Below are 15,982 nucleotides of genomic sequence, written 5' to 3'. Positions count from 1 at the left end.
GTCTCGGGGAGTGGTCTCGGGGAGTGGTCTCGGGGAGTGGTCTCTGGTTGGTCTCGGGGAGTGGTCTCGGGGAGTGGTATCGGGGAGTGGTCTCGGGTTGGTCTCGGGGAGTGGTCTCGGGGAGTGGTCTCGGGGAGTGGTCTCGGGGAGTGGTCTCGGGTTGATCTCGGAGAGTGGTCTCGGGGAGTGGTCTCGGGTTGGTCTCGGGGAGTGGTCTCGGGAGTGGTCTCGGGGAGTGGTCTCGGGGTGTGGTCTCGGGTTGGTCTCGGTGAGTGGTCTCGGGGTGTGGTCTCGGGGGCTGGTCTCGGGGTGTGGTCTCGGGTTGGTCTCTGGGGCTGGTCTCGGGGGCTGGTCTCTGGGGGCTGGTCTCTGGGGGCTGGTCTCTGGGGGCTGGTCTCTGGGGGCTGGTCTCGGGGGGCTGGGCTCGGGGTTTGGTCTCGGGGGCTGGTCTCTGGGGGCTGGTCTTGGGGGGCTGGGCTCGGGGGTTGGTCTCTGGGCTAGGTCTCGGGGGGTGGTCTCTGTGTGCTCCTCCCTCATTCCCAGCTGTACACAGGCTATCCTCCTGATGGTTTGATCTTTCGGTGCAGGTCCCAGGCATTCCATTCCGTTGGTATCCACCAGAGTTCTTTACTGATGGGATTTACTCTTTGCACGGGGATGTCTGGGCTTTTGGCATTCTACTCTGGGAGTTGGAAACTTTGGGTAAGAACATAACCATGGCAACTTCTCCCAACCCCCCATACCTCCAAGACCCTGGTATCCCCCAGACATGTCTCCCCCACCCCGGCAGCTGGCTCACTATATTCCTGTTTCACTTTCCCCTCCACACACTGCCACCCCACCCCCACCCCCCGGCATTCCCCACATGTTAAAGCTGACAGTTCGCTCGATGATGCTGTCACTCAAAGCCAGGATAGTCCTAAGGGAGGCTTTAGTGATCGATGGGTTCACGGTATTAACCTGCACGCTGAGTTCACAGCTGGACAGAGTCTGTTTAAGGAGACAGAATGCTGCACAGTGGGGATAGTCGACGTGTTTGACATCCTCTTCCCACCCTCAACACCTCCCTGTGTGACAGGGTCATCGATGACTCTGCTGATTCACTCTCTGTCTTCCTGTGTCTCTCTCCCTCTTTCACACTCTGTGTCTCTCTCACTTTCTCTTCCTCTATCTCTCTCTCGCCACTTCACTCACCCGCTCTCTGACCCACTGACGTTCCCACTCTCTTAATCTCACCTTCCCACTATATTCCCACTCTCCCTTCCCTACCTCACACTTTCTCCCCCTCATTCTCTTTATCTACCCTTTTTCCGCCAGTCTCACTCGTTCTTGCCCCATGCACTCTCTCTCTCTCTCTCTCCCGCACTTTTCACAATCTCATGCTCCCTCTCCCACTCTCCCTCTCTCATCACCCCTCACATTCTCACTCTCTCTGTCTCCAGGTAGTTCCCCATACCCGGAGTTTGAGACAGCTGAGCAGGTAGTTCTGAATGTTTGCTCTGGATACAAAATGAAGAAACCCTCACAGTGTCGAGATGAGATGTAAGAGGCCAACGTTCATCTGAGTATGATTTCTGACATTCTCTTCCCACTCTCAAAACATGTTTAGATAATAATGATGGAGGCTGTAGGAGAGTCATTGTAGAGGGAGCTTTACTCTGTATCTAACCCCGTGCTGTCCCTGTCCTGGGTGTGTTTGATGGGGGACAGTGTAGAGGGAGCTTTAGTCTGTATCTAACCCTGTGCTGTCCCTGTCATGGGGAGTGTTTGATGGGGGGACAGTGTAGTGGAAGCTTTACTCTGTATCTAACCCCATGCTGTCCCTGTCCTGAGAGTGTTTGATGTGGGGGGCAGTGTAGATGGAGCTTTACTCTGTATCTAACCCCATGCTGTCCCTGTCCCTGGGAGTGGTTAATGGGGACAGTGTAGAGAGAGCTTTACTCTGTATCTATCGCCGTGTTGTCCCTGTCCTGGGAGTATTTGATGGGGACAGTGTAGAGGGAGGTTTACTCTGTATCTAACCCCGTGTTGTCCCTGTCCTGGGAGGGTTAGATGGGGACAGTGTAGAGAAAGCTTTACTCTGTATCTAACCCCGTGCTGTCCCTATCCTGGGTGTGTTTGATGGGGACTATGTACTGAGCTTGCAGCATCCCTGTTTCTAAGAACTCTTTGTATTTTTTCAGTTATGAAGTGATGGATTTTTGTTGGATAGAGAGACATGAGGAGCGGCCAACATTCTCTGACATCACGAAGTATTTGGAGGACTTAGTTGAGAATGACGCAGTGAGTAATTGCTGTGTTTACTGAACCACAGGGAAAGGCTAATTATTCCTCTGACCCCTCAGCTCCGGCCAGTTCGCAAAAGGGAGTGAGGGCCATTGCCAAGAGCTCTGTCATTAGTATCACATGTTCCATATTCAAATAGTTGATAATTAGATTTGCTCAAATTCTCAACTCTGTCCCTTCAGGAACTGTATCCCAGTGAGAGTCAGCCCCTTCAGGATCTGTATCCCAGTGAGAGTCAGCCCCTTCAGGATCTGTATCCCAGTGAGAGTCAGCCCTTTCGGGAACTGTATCCAGTGAGAGACAGCCCCTTCAGGATCTGTATCCCAGTGAGAGGCAGCCCCTTCAGGAACTGTATCCCAGTGAGAGACAGCCCCTTCAGGAACTGTATCCCAGTGAGAGACTGCCCCTTCAGGAACTGTATCCCAGTGAGAGACAGCCCCTTCAGGAACTGTATTCCGGTGAGAGACCAGCCCCTTCAGGAACTGTATCCCAGTGAGAGACAGCCACTTCAGGAATGGTATCCCAGTGAGAGTCAGCCCCTTCAGGAACTGTATCCCAGTGAGAGACAGCCACTTCAGGAATGGTATCCCAGTGAGAGTCAGCCCCTTCGGGAACTGTATCCCAGTGAGAGTCAGCCCCTTCGGGAACTGTATCCCAGTGAGAGTCAGCCCCTTCAGGAACTGTATCCCAGTGAGAGACTGCCACTTCAGGAATGGTATCCCAGTGAGAGTCAGCCCCTTCGGGAACTGTATCCCAGTGAGAGTCAGCCCCTTCAGGAACTGTATCCCAGTGAGAGACAGCCCCTTCAGGAACTGTATCCTAGTGGGAGACAGTCCCTTAAGGAACTGTATCCCAGTGAGAGACAGCCCCTTCAGGAACTGTATCCCAGTGAGAGACAGCCCCTTCAGGAACTGTATCCCAGTGGGCATCAGCCACTTCGGGAACTGTATCCTAGTGGGAGTCAGCCCCTTCAGGAATTGTATCCCAGTGAGAGACAGCCCCTTCAGGAACTGTATCCCAGTGAGAGACAGCCCCTTCTGGAACTGTATCCCAGTGAGAGACAGCCCCTTCTGGAACTGTATCCTAGTGGGAGTCAGCCCCTTCAGGAATTGTATCCCAGTGAGAGACAGCCCCTTCAGGAACTGTATCCCAGTGAGAGACAGCCCCTTCTGGAACTGTATCCCAGTGAGAGTCAGCCCCTTCAGGAACTGTATCCCAGTGAGAGTCAGCCCCTTCAGGATCTGTATCCCAGTGAGAGTCAGCACTAATAGTTGGAGAGTGAGTTGGTTACAATTTGTATTGAGTCTGAACGTTGCTTGTGAATAATGCTCTGATTCCTTTCTCTGCAGGATTACATTCAGGTGGAAGACTGTATTGAGGAACGTGAGCTGGTTAACTCTACCCCATGGACCATACCTCAGTCTGCCTCTGTCCAAAACACCTACGTCAGGGGCTGGTTTGATTCAGTGTGAAACAGCACTGCATATGTTGGGGAAAGATTGACAAATGATCGCATCATTAAATCCTTGACACTTTAGTGTGAGAGTCTGGAACTAATCTGAATTGAGTGCTATTCTCTGAAGATAGTCATGTGTCCTCAGAGCCCGGGATGCTGGTGTGTCCATCTGGTCCATGAGCCTTAGGATTGAGATCATTGTCTGAGAGCGGAAGAGAACAGAAGAAATAACTCCAGGAGACGGCCATCTGACCCCCCCCCAGTCATTTCTGCCATTCAATCCACATTAGGTCTTGCCTTACGTTTGCTGCCTATCCCTCAGTGATCTTGACTCCCTTGTCAATGAATGATCTATCTAATTCTGTCTTGAATTAATTCAAAGAGCCAGCCTGTTCTGCCCTCTGACAGAGCACATGCCAAAGTCTGGAGGCTCTCTGAAAGGAGAACTACTTCTTCATCATCTCATCTGGGAGATCCCTCACACTGGAGCTGTTTCCCACCCCTCCCATCCTGTTCTCTACTCCCCCCAAGAGGGAAAGCATCCCTCACAATGGCATACATTTCAATAAGGTCAGCTCTCATTTTTCTCAACTCCAATTACTCCAAGCCCAACCTAGTCAAAATGTGGCTCTGAAAAAGCGCAGCAGATCAGGCAGCATCCGAGGAGCAGGAGAGTCCATGTTTTGGGTTCACTTTTTGACTCACCTTCTCCTCATGAGACCTTCATTCCAGAAATCAACACAATTTGAACCTTCCAAGAATAATTTTCAATGAAATTTTATCCCTGACTTAAAGAAAGAATGGATACTCTGGATGTTCGTTGTTGTAATTGGATAACACAATTTAATGTATTCTTTATTAAATACTAGAATGAGGCTAGTTAGCTCAGTAGCTGAAGGCCTATTGCCTAGTTCAGAATCATTAAATATATTTGGTATATCCATAGCTATCTCGTAGATGTTATGCTGAAATCATTCTAGCATTTTACATTATCTGTGTGCAGTGTAAATACCTCACAAGCTTGGTTGTTTATACTGCAGTAAGGTAACAAGTGGAGGCCATTTAGCTCAGCGGCCAGATGGCTACTGTGTGGTTCAGAATCATGTTAAGATTTCAGGTTCAATTCCTGTTCCAGCTGCAGTGGGTTTGGGACTTGCCTCCTTGTCCTGACCCTGAGAATGGAACACACTGCCAGAGAAAATAGGTCAAGGAGAAAGCATCATCAAGGAACCACAGACTCACTTTTGGAACACCGTGCATTATGTGAAATCAGTGAGATGTCGGAAAGTTAGTGTTACATCTCACTGAGGCAATGCACCAAGTATTCAGCCCCACTACTTCTGCAGAATGTCAAAAAAGTTTCAAGAGTATATCTAGGGTCCCCAAGTTACCTATCTTTTCAGAAAGCACAGACCAGGTTTCTATACCTGACAAGAATTACTACTCATTACAGATCAACAATGATTGATAAATCATCAACATACAACTCTACTTGTTAAAATTCTAACCTCCCCCCCTTGTAAAATAACCCCTACATATTGATATACCCAGACAAACAAAACAAATGGATGTAATGGGTGAAAGGAAAGACTGGGAGGGTTGTTCAATGTTCCTTGTCCACAGGGTTTTCACTGAGAAAATTCTTCACATTGAGATATACAGCACAAAAACAGACTCTTCGGTCCAACTCGTCCATGCCAACCAGCTATCCTAAATTCATCCTGTCCCATTTGGCCCATATCCCTCCAAACCCTTCCTATTCACATACCCATCCAGATGCCTTTCAAATGCTGTAATTGTACCAGCCCCCACCAGTTCCTCTGGCAGCTTATTCCATACACGTACCACGCTCTGTGTGAAATGTTGCCCCTTAGGTCCCTTTTATATCTTTCCTCCCTCACCTAAAACCAATGCCCTCTAGTTCTGGACTCCCCGACCCCAGGGAAAAGATTTTGCCTATTTACCCTATCCATGCCCCTCACAATTTTGAAAACTTCTATAAGGTCACCCCTCAGCCTCCGATGCTCCAGGGAAAACAGCCCCAGCCTGTTCAGCCTCTCCCTGTAGCTCAGATCCTCCAACCCTGGCAACATTCCTGAAATCTTTTCTGAACTCTTTCAAGTTTCACAACATCCTTCCGATAGGAAGGAGACCAGAATTGCACGCAATATTCCAAAAATGGCCTAAATTATGTCCTGTACAGCTGCAACATGACCTTCCAACTCTTGTACTCAATACTCTGACCATTAAAGGAAAGCATACCAAACACCTTCTTCACTGTCCTATCTACCTGTGACTCCACTTTCAAGGAGCTACGAACCTGCACTCCAAGGTCTTTCTGTTCAGCAACACTCCCTAGGACCTTACCATTAAGTGTATAAGTCCTGCTAAGATTTGCTTTTCCAAAATGCAGCACCTCGCATTTATCTGAATTAAACTCCATCTACCACTCCTCAGCCCATTGACCCATCTGGTCAAGATCCCGTTGTAATCTGAGAAAACCTTCTTCACTGTCCACTACACCTCCAATTTTAGTGTCATCTGCAAACTTACTACTATACCTCCTATGCTCATATCCATTTATGTAAATGACAAAAGGTAGTGGACCCAGCACCGATCCTTGTGGCACTCCACTGGTCACAGGCCTCCAGTCTGAAAAACAAGCCTCACCACCACCCTCTGTCTTCTACCTTTGAGCCAGTTCTGTATCCAAATGGCTAGTCCTCCCTGTATTCCATGAGATCTAACCTTGCTAATCAGTCTCCCATGGGGAACCTTGTTGAACGCCTTACTGAAGTCCATGTAGATCATGTCCACTGCTCTGCCCTCATCAATCCTCTTTGTTACTTCTTTAAAAAGCTCAATCAAGTTTGTGAGACATGATTTCCCACACACAAAGCCATGCCGACTATCCTTAATCAGTCCTTGCCTTTCCAAATACGTGTAAATCCTGTCCCTCAGGATTCCCTCCAACAACATGCCCACCACTGAGGTCAGGCTAACCGGTCGATAGTTCCCTGGCTTGTCCTTACCACCCTTCTTAAATAGTGGTATAGCATTAGCCAACCTCCAGTCTTCCGGCACCTCACCTGTGACTATTGATGATACAAATATCTCAGCAAGGGGCTCAGCAATTACTTCCCTAGCTTCCCACAGAGTTCTCAGTTACATGGGGTGGCACGGTGGCACAGTGGTTAGCACTGCTGCCTCACAGCGCCAGAGACCCGGGTTCAATTCCTGCCTCAGGTGACTGACTGTGCGGAGTTTGCACATTCTCCCCGTGTCTGTGTGGGTTTCCTCTGGGTGCTCCGGTTTCCTCCCACAGTCCAAAGATGGGCAGGTCAGGTGAATTGGCCATGCTAAATTGGCCATAGTGTTAGGTGTAGGGGAATGGGTGGGTTGCTCGTCGGTGTGGACTTGTTGGGCCGAAGGGCATGTTTCCACACTGTAAGTAATCTAATCTGATCAGGTCCTGGGGATTTATCCATCTCTATATGTTTTAGGACATCCAGCATCTCATCCTCTGTAATACGGACATTTTTCAAGATTTTGCTACCTATTTTCCCATGTTGTCTATCTTCCATGTCCTTCCCTAAAGTAAACATTGCAAAATACTCATTCAGTATCGTTCCCATTTCCTGCAGTTCTGCACGTGGACTGCCTTGCAGATCTTCGAGGAGGAGAAAGTGAGGACTGCAGGTGCAGGAGATCAGAGTTGAAAATGTTTGCTGGAGCTGGAAAAGCGCAGCAGGTCAGGCAGCATCAAAGGAACAGGAGAATCGACGTTTCAGGCATAAGCCCTTCTTCAGGAATGAGGAGGGTGTGACAAGCAGGCTAAGATAAAAGAGAGGGAGGAGGGACTTGGGGGAGGGGCGATGGAGATGTGATAGGTGGAAGGAGGTCAAGGTGAGGGTGATAGGCTGGAGTGGGGTGGGGGCGGAGAGGTCGGGAAGAAGATTGCAGGTTAAGAAGGCGGTGCTGAGTCTGAGGGTTGGGACTGAGATAAGTGGGGGGAGGGGAAATGAGAAAGCTTGAGAAATCTGCATTCATACCTTGTGATTGGAGGATTCCTCGGCGGAAGATGATGCGTTCTTCCTCCAGGCGTCGTGTTGCTATGGTCTGGCGATGGAGGAGGCCAAGGACATGCATGTCCTTGGCGGAGTGGGAGGGAGAGTTAAAGTGTTGAGCCACGGGGCGGTTGGGTTGGTTGGTCCGGGTGTCCCAGAGGTGTTCTCTGAAACGTTCCGCAAGTAGGCGGCCTGTCTCCCCAATATAGAGGAGGCCACATCGGGTGCAGTGGATGCAGTAAATGATGTGTGTGGAGGTGCAGGTGAATTTGTGATGGATATGGAAGGATCCCTTGGGGCCTTGGAGGGAAGTGAGAGGGGAGGTGTGGGCGCAAGTTTTGCATTTCTTGCGGTTGCAGGGGAAGGTGCCGGGAGTAGAAGTTGGGTTGGTGGGGGGTGTGGGCCTGACGAGGGAGTCATGGAGGGAGTGGTCTTTCTGGAACGCTGATAGGGGAGGGGAGGGAAATATATCTCTGGTGGTGGGGTCCGTTTGGAGGTGGCGGAAATGACGAAGGATGATACAATGTATCTGGAGGTTGGTGGGATGGTAGGTGAGGACCAGTGGGGTTCTGTCCTGGTAGTGATTGGAGGGGCGGGGTTCAAGGGCGGAGAAGCGGAAAGTGGAGGAGATGTGTTGGAGAGTATCGTCAATCACCAAAGCATCGCCAAAAACACCATCCCATATTCCCAATTCCTTTGTCAAAAACGCCATCCCATTTTCCCAATTCCTGCGCCTCTGCTACATCTGCTCCCAGGAGGACCAATTCCACTACCGAACAACCCAGATGGCCTCCTTCTTCAAAGACCGCAATTTCCACTCAGACGTGGTCGACGATGCCCTCCACCGCATCTCCTCCACTTCCCGCAGTGTGGAACTCCAGGGAAAGTGTGGGGAGAGAAAGGGAGAGAGGGAGGGCAGGGGGAGGGGTCAGTCATAGCTCCCATCGATGTCCAGGACTGTTCTCGGCAGCATTTCAGTAAGCTGAGTTCGTTTTTAATCATTGTAAACAAAAGGTGCAATCAGTGCTGGAAGCACCTCTTTGATGTAATGTTTCTATCGGAACCTCCGAAATTCGGATAATTGATATTTGGATAATCGAGGTTCCTCTGTATTTGTAGAATCCCTATTTGCCAAAGCTATCTCATGTCCCCTTTTTCCCTCCTGATCTCCCTATTAAGTATAGTCCTATTGCTCATATACTCTTCCAGGGATTTGCTCTGATATATGGTTCATTCTTATTCTTGGTCAAAACCTCAATTTCTCTAGCCATCTACCATCCTTACCTTTTGCCCTAACATGAACATACCATTTCTGGAGTCTTATTATCTCATTATTGAAGGCTTCCCATTTTCCAGCAAACTCTTTACCCGTGAACATCCACCCCAATCAACTTTTGAAAGCTCTTGCTTAATACCATCAAAACTGTCCTTCCTCCAATTTAGAACTTTAACTTTTAGATCTGGTCTATCCTTTTCCATCACTATTTTAAAACGAATAGAATTATAGTCGCTGGTCCCAATGTGCTGCCGCACTGATACCTCGCTACCTGCCCTGCCCTGCCTTATTTCCCAAGAGTAGGTTAAGTTTTGCACATTAGAGGGACTGCAAGTGCTGGAGAGTCAGAATTGAAAAGTGTGGCAGTGGAAAAGCACAGCAAGTCAGGCAGCATCCAATGAGCAGGAGAGTTGACGTTTTGGGAATAAGCCCTTAATCAGATTTTGCACCTTCTCTAGTAGGTATATTCACCTACTGAATCAGAAAAGTTCCTTGTACACACTGAACAAATTCCTCTCCAGCCAAGCCTTAAGATTATGGCAATCTTGGTTTATGTTTGGAAAGTTAAAATCTCCTACCATAATTATCTTATTATTCTTACACATCCCCAAGATCTCCTTACAAATTTATTTCTCAATTTCCCACTGACAATTTGGGGGTGGGGGTGTCTATGGAGTTGTAAAGGTATGTACTTTACCTTTTAAGAGAGTTGAAAAACTAGCAAGAACTGACGAAACACAGAGAGTCCTGAAGAGAGTAAGAATGTAACACTTAGGAAACAAATAGCTACAGCTGACTTGCCATGAAACAAAAACTAATTCAAATTCAGCCAATTAGTTTAAATTATGCCCCAAGATACCAAATTCCAGTCACATTTGAATTTAGTACTTTGATAATATTTAAACCAATAAAATGATCTGATGTTTTGGGGTATAAAACCAGACATTTTGAACAGTTAGAAGGAGAACGGCCAAGCACATTCACAAATATAGACTGCGAGCTGAAGTGCTCTCTGAAAGGTACCTGTCTATCAGAGGTTTGCATAGCAGAACATCGAAACTGACCCAGAGAAAATCTACAAAAGAAGAACCAACAAAAAAGAGTTGATAAAGCTGACTGGATTTTGAAATGTGACTTTTTTTTTGTAAACCTTAATCAGGATTTTTTTATCAGACAAGTATTGTCGAGTGGGAGGTAAAAGATAGGTTTAAGAGAAAGGAGTTGTATATAGTTGTTGCTTTTAATATTCCCTGCTGGACTTGAAGAATAAATTTGTTAATTTTTACTTTAAATAGTGACCTATAGGATGGTTCTCTTCCTCTCGAATTTTAACAGATTATGGTGCGAGGTGAGCTTCTCTGTGCATCGGGTTTACGTTAGCAGAGGGGTTTACCCCGTGTCGTTACAGCCTCGAGTTCATCCGGGAGGATTTGAACAGTTTGGGTTTCGGCTTCGGGATGTGAACAGATTTAGACAGATCTAGTCTGAGATTTGGACAGATTTGAATAGATTTGGGGTACAAACAAAGCCCAGCAGATTTAAACACTTGCTGGTTTGTGTCCAAGATTTTTAAATAAAATGTAGGAGACAGTTTGTTTAATTTCGGTGACCGTGGTTGGCTAAATTAAAAGTGAGAGAAATGGTTCTTAAAATTGCTAAAGTGGTTCTGGGGTTTGAAAATGATTTTGCCAAGAAAGTTTAGAAAAGAAAAAGGCCAAACTTTTATAATTAGCAAAGAAGTTAGATTTGGGTTTAATCAAGGACAAATATAAAACTGAAATTGTAAGGGAGCTACTCAAACACTGAGATGTGTCAGTGAAACAGGCAAGTGCAGTCGAGGTAGAAAAACTTAAAATACAATTGAGGAAAATGGAATTAGAAGATAAACAAAAGTGGGGAGGGGGTGAAGAGAGAGTGAGAGATGCTTCTTAGCTGAGCAAAAAGACAGAGTATTTGAACTTGAGAAGTTGCAACTTAGTCAGCAAAACTGAAAATGTGTTGCTGGAAAAGCGCAACAGGTCGGGCAGCATCCAAGGAGCAGGCGAATCGACGTTTCGGGCATGAGCCCTTCTTCAGGAATCTGATCTCCAGCATCTGCAGTCCTCACTTTCACTTCGGCAGCAAAGTCAAGTTAATAGGATGGAGATTAGAGATGGTGGTGAATGTCAAAACTCTGCCACATGTTGATGCGAAAGATGTTGAAGCCTTCTTTATTTCATTTGAAAAATTGGCTAGGCAGATGGAGTGGTCCAAGGATTTATGGGTAATGCTCGTTCAGATTAAACAGGTAGGCAGAGCTAGTGAGGTATTTGCCATGCTGTCAGATGAGGGGTCAAGAGATTATGAAGAGGTTAAACAGGGTATTTAAGTGCTTATGAATTGGTACCAGAAGTATATAGACAGCGGTTCAGAAACATAAAGAAGGAACCAGGTCAGATTTATGTTGAGTTCAAAAAACTAAACATAGTCATTTTGATGGATGGGTGCAGGCTTTAAAGGTGGATAGGACCTTTGAGGCTCTAAGAGAGATTATTCTGCTGGAGGAGTTGTTTAAAAAATTCACTTTCAGAGATAAGGATTCACGAGGAGGAACAAAAAATATAGGAAGTGAGCAGGGCAACGGAATTATCAGATGGGTACATGCTGGTGTATAAGACAAGCTTCCGGCCAGACTCTTGTCCTGTGAGGGATAGAAGTTGGGAAAAGGGGAGATCCTACACTACGAAAGAAAGAGTAGAGAACACTAGTAAGAATTTACCACAGGATAAAGATGCCCATGAGGGTGAAAGGCCTCAGGTGTTTCCACTGTGGTAAAGTGGGACACAAAGTCGCAGTGCTGGTCGTTAAAGAAAGGCATTGTGGGAAAAAAAGCTAAACCAGTAGCAATAGTGAATGTAGTAAAGGAGACCCCCAAGAAGAGCTGAGGAGCTGCAAGAAAGTGCACAGCCTAGGCAGGTGATAGGTATAGAGTTAGTATCTGATTTCTACAAAGAATTCACATCTGTGGGTAGAGTTTATTCAGAAAGAACAGTGGAGGAAGGACAAAGAAGTTATAGTTTTGAGAGATACAGGGTCTAACCAGTCACTGATAGTAAGAGATGAGAGAATTTGCACTCTTTCTGATCTCTTATTCGAGGGTGTGGTAATTTATGGGATAGATGGACAAAAATTTAGCATTCCCCTGTGTAAGATCAGGTTGGAGTACCAACTCAAGACTGGGGAAGTTACAGTGGGAGTGATTAACAGAGTCAGTTCCAGTTTTCTCTTGGGAATGATTTAGCAGGATCCAAGGTGAGAGTGACACCCCTTGTTGTGGAAAGACCCAAGGAAGATCAGGAAACTGAGGAGTTAACTCAGAAATATCCTGGTATTTTCCCAGATTATGTAGTAACCAGATCTCCCTATCATAAGTCATTGCACGAAGCAAGAGCTAAAGAAAGAGATGAAGGAGTTGAGGTTCAGTTATCAGATACCCTGTTGACATAATGGTGCAGAAAAAACCTGAACACACAGAGGGTCAGACAGAAGTGTTTAGTCCTGAAATGCTAAGGGAATTGCAACAGCAAGACAAGACAATAAAAGATATATATGTGGATGTGTACTCCGAAAAGCAGGCAGAGAATATTCCGGAGGGTTATCGTCTGAAAGATAGAATTCTCAGATGGGCAGATGTGCACCAGATTGTGTTGCTGGTAGCATATGGACAGGAGATGATATGGCTAGCACATGAACTACCTGTAGGAAGTCACCTAGAGGTATGAAAGACTCAGGCTAAGATACAAAAACATTTCTATTGGCCTAGAATGCAAAGGATGTGGTTAACTTTTGCTATACGTGTCAAGCATGCCAAATGGTGGGGTAAGCCACAGGCAGTAATAAAACCAGCATGTTTATTGCCAATTCCCAAATGTGAAGATCCTTTCACATGGATTATAAATGACTGTATAAGTCCCCTCCAGAGAACCAGAAGACAGAAAGAACTGGAGAAACAGGTGTTAGTTACTGCCCCGCAGAATGAGGAATCAAATCCAGATGTTGTGGATTTTGATGTGCCTCAAAATAGATTAAAAGATAAAGAAGTCCTTGAGGAGTGGGATAGATTAGTAAGCTATCTGTCTCAGGAACACAGAACACAGTTGAAAGATTTGTTGCTGCAGTGTCAGGACATATGTAAGAATCAGATGGGGAGGACTAATGTTATTGTACATGAAGTGGACATAGAGAATACTGCTCCAATGAATCAACACTTCCTTCGGCTAAATCCTTTCAAAGCCAGGCAGGTCCAGATGGAGGTGGAGGTCATGCTCAACAACGACATCGTGAACCAAGCCAGACGGAGTGGAGTTCGCCAATCATCTTAGTTCTCAAACTGGACTGGACTCAGTGATTCTGCGTGGATTATCGGAAGGTCAACACTGTTACAAATTGGACCTATATCCAATTCCTAGATTGGAGGACTGTATCGAGAAAGTTGGACAAGCCGGTTACATCACCAGGTTGGACTTAATGCGTGGTTACTGGCAGTTACCTTTATTAGAGACTGCGAAAAAAAATTCTGTTTGTAATCCCAAACTATCTCAGTTTAAAGTGACGTCCCTTGGAATGAAGAATGCACCCACCGCATTCCAAAGACTGATGAACAGAGTTGTGGCTGGGTTAACAAACTGGGCAGTCTATCTGGACGATGTAGTGATCTTTAGTAATTCCTGGAAAGATCACATGGTACAGTTGGCAGAGCTCTTTGAATGACAAGAGAAGCAAAACTGGTGATAAACTTAAATAAAGCTGAATTTGCAAAAGCAGAGGTGACGTTCATGGGACATAATATCGGTCATGGAAGGTTGACCCCACGGAACACAAAGACGAAGGCCATTGAGGAATTTCCAAGACCGACCTCGAAGAAAGAGGTGCTTTGATTCTTCGGGTTCAGCGGATTCTATCTCTTGTCATTCAAAGAGCTCTGCCAACTGTACCATGTGATCTTTCCAGGAATTACTAAAGATCACTACATCGTCCAGATAGACTGCCCAGTTTGTTAACCCAGCCACAACTCTGTTCATCAGTCTTTGGAATGCGGTGGGTGCATTCTGGACGGTTGTTCCAGACTTCAGCAGCTTAATGGCACCGTTAACCAACGTGCTGAAGAAGAACACAAAGTTGCAGTGGACAGAACCATGCCAGGAGGCATTCGACCAGGTGAAAGCCACCACCCACCACCAAACCCGTTTTAGCTCCACCAAACGTTTCAGAACCTTTTAAAGTCGCCATTGATGCTAGTGACATAGGAGTTGGAGCTGCACTTCTACAGGACGGTGAGGATGGGATCGAACTGCCAGCTGGTTACTTTTCAAAGAAAATCAACATCACCAATCGAAAAAGAACGATTGAGTTTGGTACTGGCCTTACAACATTTTAGTGTGTATGTCACAAACAATCTGTCGGAAACGGTTGGGTTCACGGATCACAATCCACTTACCGTCTTAGAACACTTTAAAAAATTTAATTTAATTTAATTTAAAAAATTCAGATTTGGACTCAAACAATTACCATGAAATCTAATGCCCTTCAATCACTAATGTCCTTTAGGAAAGAAATCTGCCATCCTTATCCTGCCTGGCCTACAACATGACTCCAGACCCACAGCAATGTAGCTGACTCTTAACTGCCCTCTGGGCAATTAGGGATGGGTAATAAATGCTGGCCCAGCTAATATCAAAAATCCATCTCAGAAATAAATGATGTTAAAACAAATAGAAATCATCGAGCTTCCATCACACCTGTCTTTGGAGTTGGTTGCCCCTGAGAGGGGCGATTGGCCTTTCTGCTCCAATGGCTGCAGGGGTTATGGTCTGATTGGGTTGGGGGAGGGGTTTACAATCCTCACCAGTGAGACTGGTGAATCTAGCGTTGTCTGACAGTCATGCAGCTCCAGTGTCCTCCCCTAAAGGACATCAACGAACCAGCTGAGATTTCACTCCAATCTCACAGCTTCAGCATCACCTTTACTGAGACAACCATTACATTTTCTCGTTCTTAAACTGTATTCATATTCTTAAACTGCATTTCAACCAGAATATATATTCACCTCCAATAGATATTTCTACAGTCAGTTTTTCTCTGCCCAATCATTATCGCACACAAGCCATAAGACTTCCTCTAATATATCATACCAGTTTTGTTGAATAACATAGATGGCGTCAATTAGTTGGGCTGAAGGATCTGTTTCTATGCTGTACGACTCTATTTCTACCACTCATGTGTAATGTTAGTATATGGATCAGTCACAATGACCAAAGGGGCTGAATGGCCAATTCTTGTTTTAAATAGTAGAATGAAGCTGTGTGAAAAATGAAGTTGAGCTGTGAATGTCTGAATTTATTCTCCAGTCTGTGCTAACAACTGCTGCTTGTCATTCCTCCTGTCAGGAAATATGTTGTCGTAGTATGTTATAATGTGTCCTCCTCAGCCATCGACTGGAGATCATCTGTAACGCTCTGTGACGTCTCTTATCCAATGTTGCCTTGTCCCCTCTGGAACAGATCACTGTAGCTCTGATCTGCTAAAATATTAATTTGCTCTTTTGTAGATGTCACTTTTTCCTCTTCATTATGGTCTGCCCATGAATATTTTTTAGCCAATACTCACATTTCATCAGTAATTTCCACAAATGACACTATTAAATCTGGAAAGAATTGCAGTCTGTCAGTTATACCAACATTTTTTTTCTCAAAAACACTGCAGATGCTGGAATGCCTGCCTCAGAATTATTGGCAGGCCTTGTATTTCCAGAATTATCTGACTTTATATTTCAATTTGTAGATCACTGATACTTTAAACACATGGGTCCAGATTTGCATTGATCTGAACGCTCCCTAACGCTGTTTCCTCTGTGTTTCT

The 15,982-nt window shown here is 45.9% G+C and overlaps 1 protein-coding gene across 1 annotated transcript in view; it reads left to right on the top strand.

Annotated features, from left to right (window-relative positions):
• The window catches only part of si:ch211-167j9.5 (tyrosine kinase receptor Cad96Ca), a 50,493-nt gene extending 46,120 nt beyond the window's left edge, over positions 1-4,373 (top strand). Inside the window, exons 9-12 of the mRNA XM_060848242.1 lie at positions 588-702; positions 1,443-1,542; positions 2,184-2,283; positions 3,636-4,373. Of these exons, the coding sequence (XP_060704225.1) occupies positions 588-702; positions 1,443-1,542; positions 2,184-2,283; positions 3,636-3,758 (438 nt within the window). The 3' untranslated portion in view covers positions 3,759-4,373. The remainder of the gene's footprint in view (positions 1-587; positions 703-1,442; positions 1,543-2,183; positions 2,284-3,635) is intronic.
• Positions 4,374-15,982: the final 11,609 nt, after the last annotated feature.

The sequence above is a fragment of the Hemiscyllium ocellatum genome, chromosome 31 (genome assembly GCF_020745735.1).
Source record: "Hemiscyllium ocellatum isolate sHemOce1 chromosome 31, sHemOce1.pat.X.cur, whole genome shotgun sequence".
Classification (NCBI taxonomy): domain Eukaryota; kingdom Metazoa; phylum Chordata; class Chondrichthyes; order Orectolobiformes; family Hemiscylliidae; genus Hemiscyllium; species Hemiscyllium ocellatum.
The sequence above is the reverse complement of the archived record's forward strand: the minus strand, read 5'-3'. Positions and strand labels throughout refer to the sequence as shown.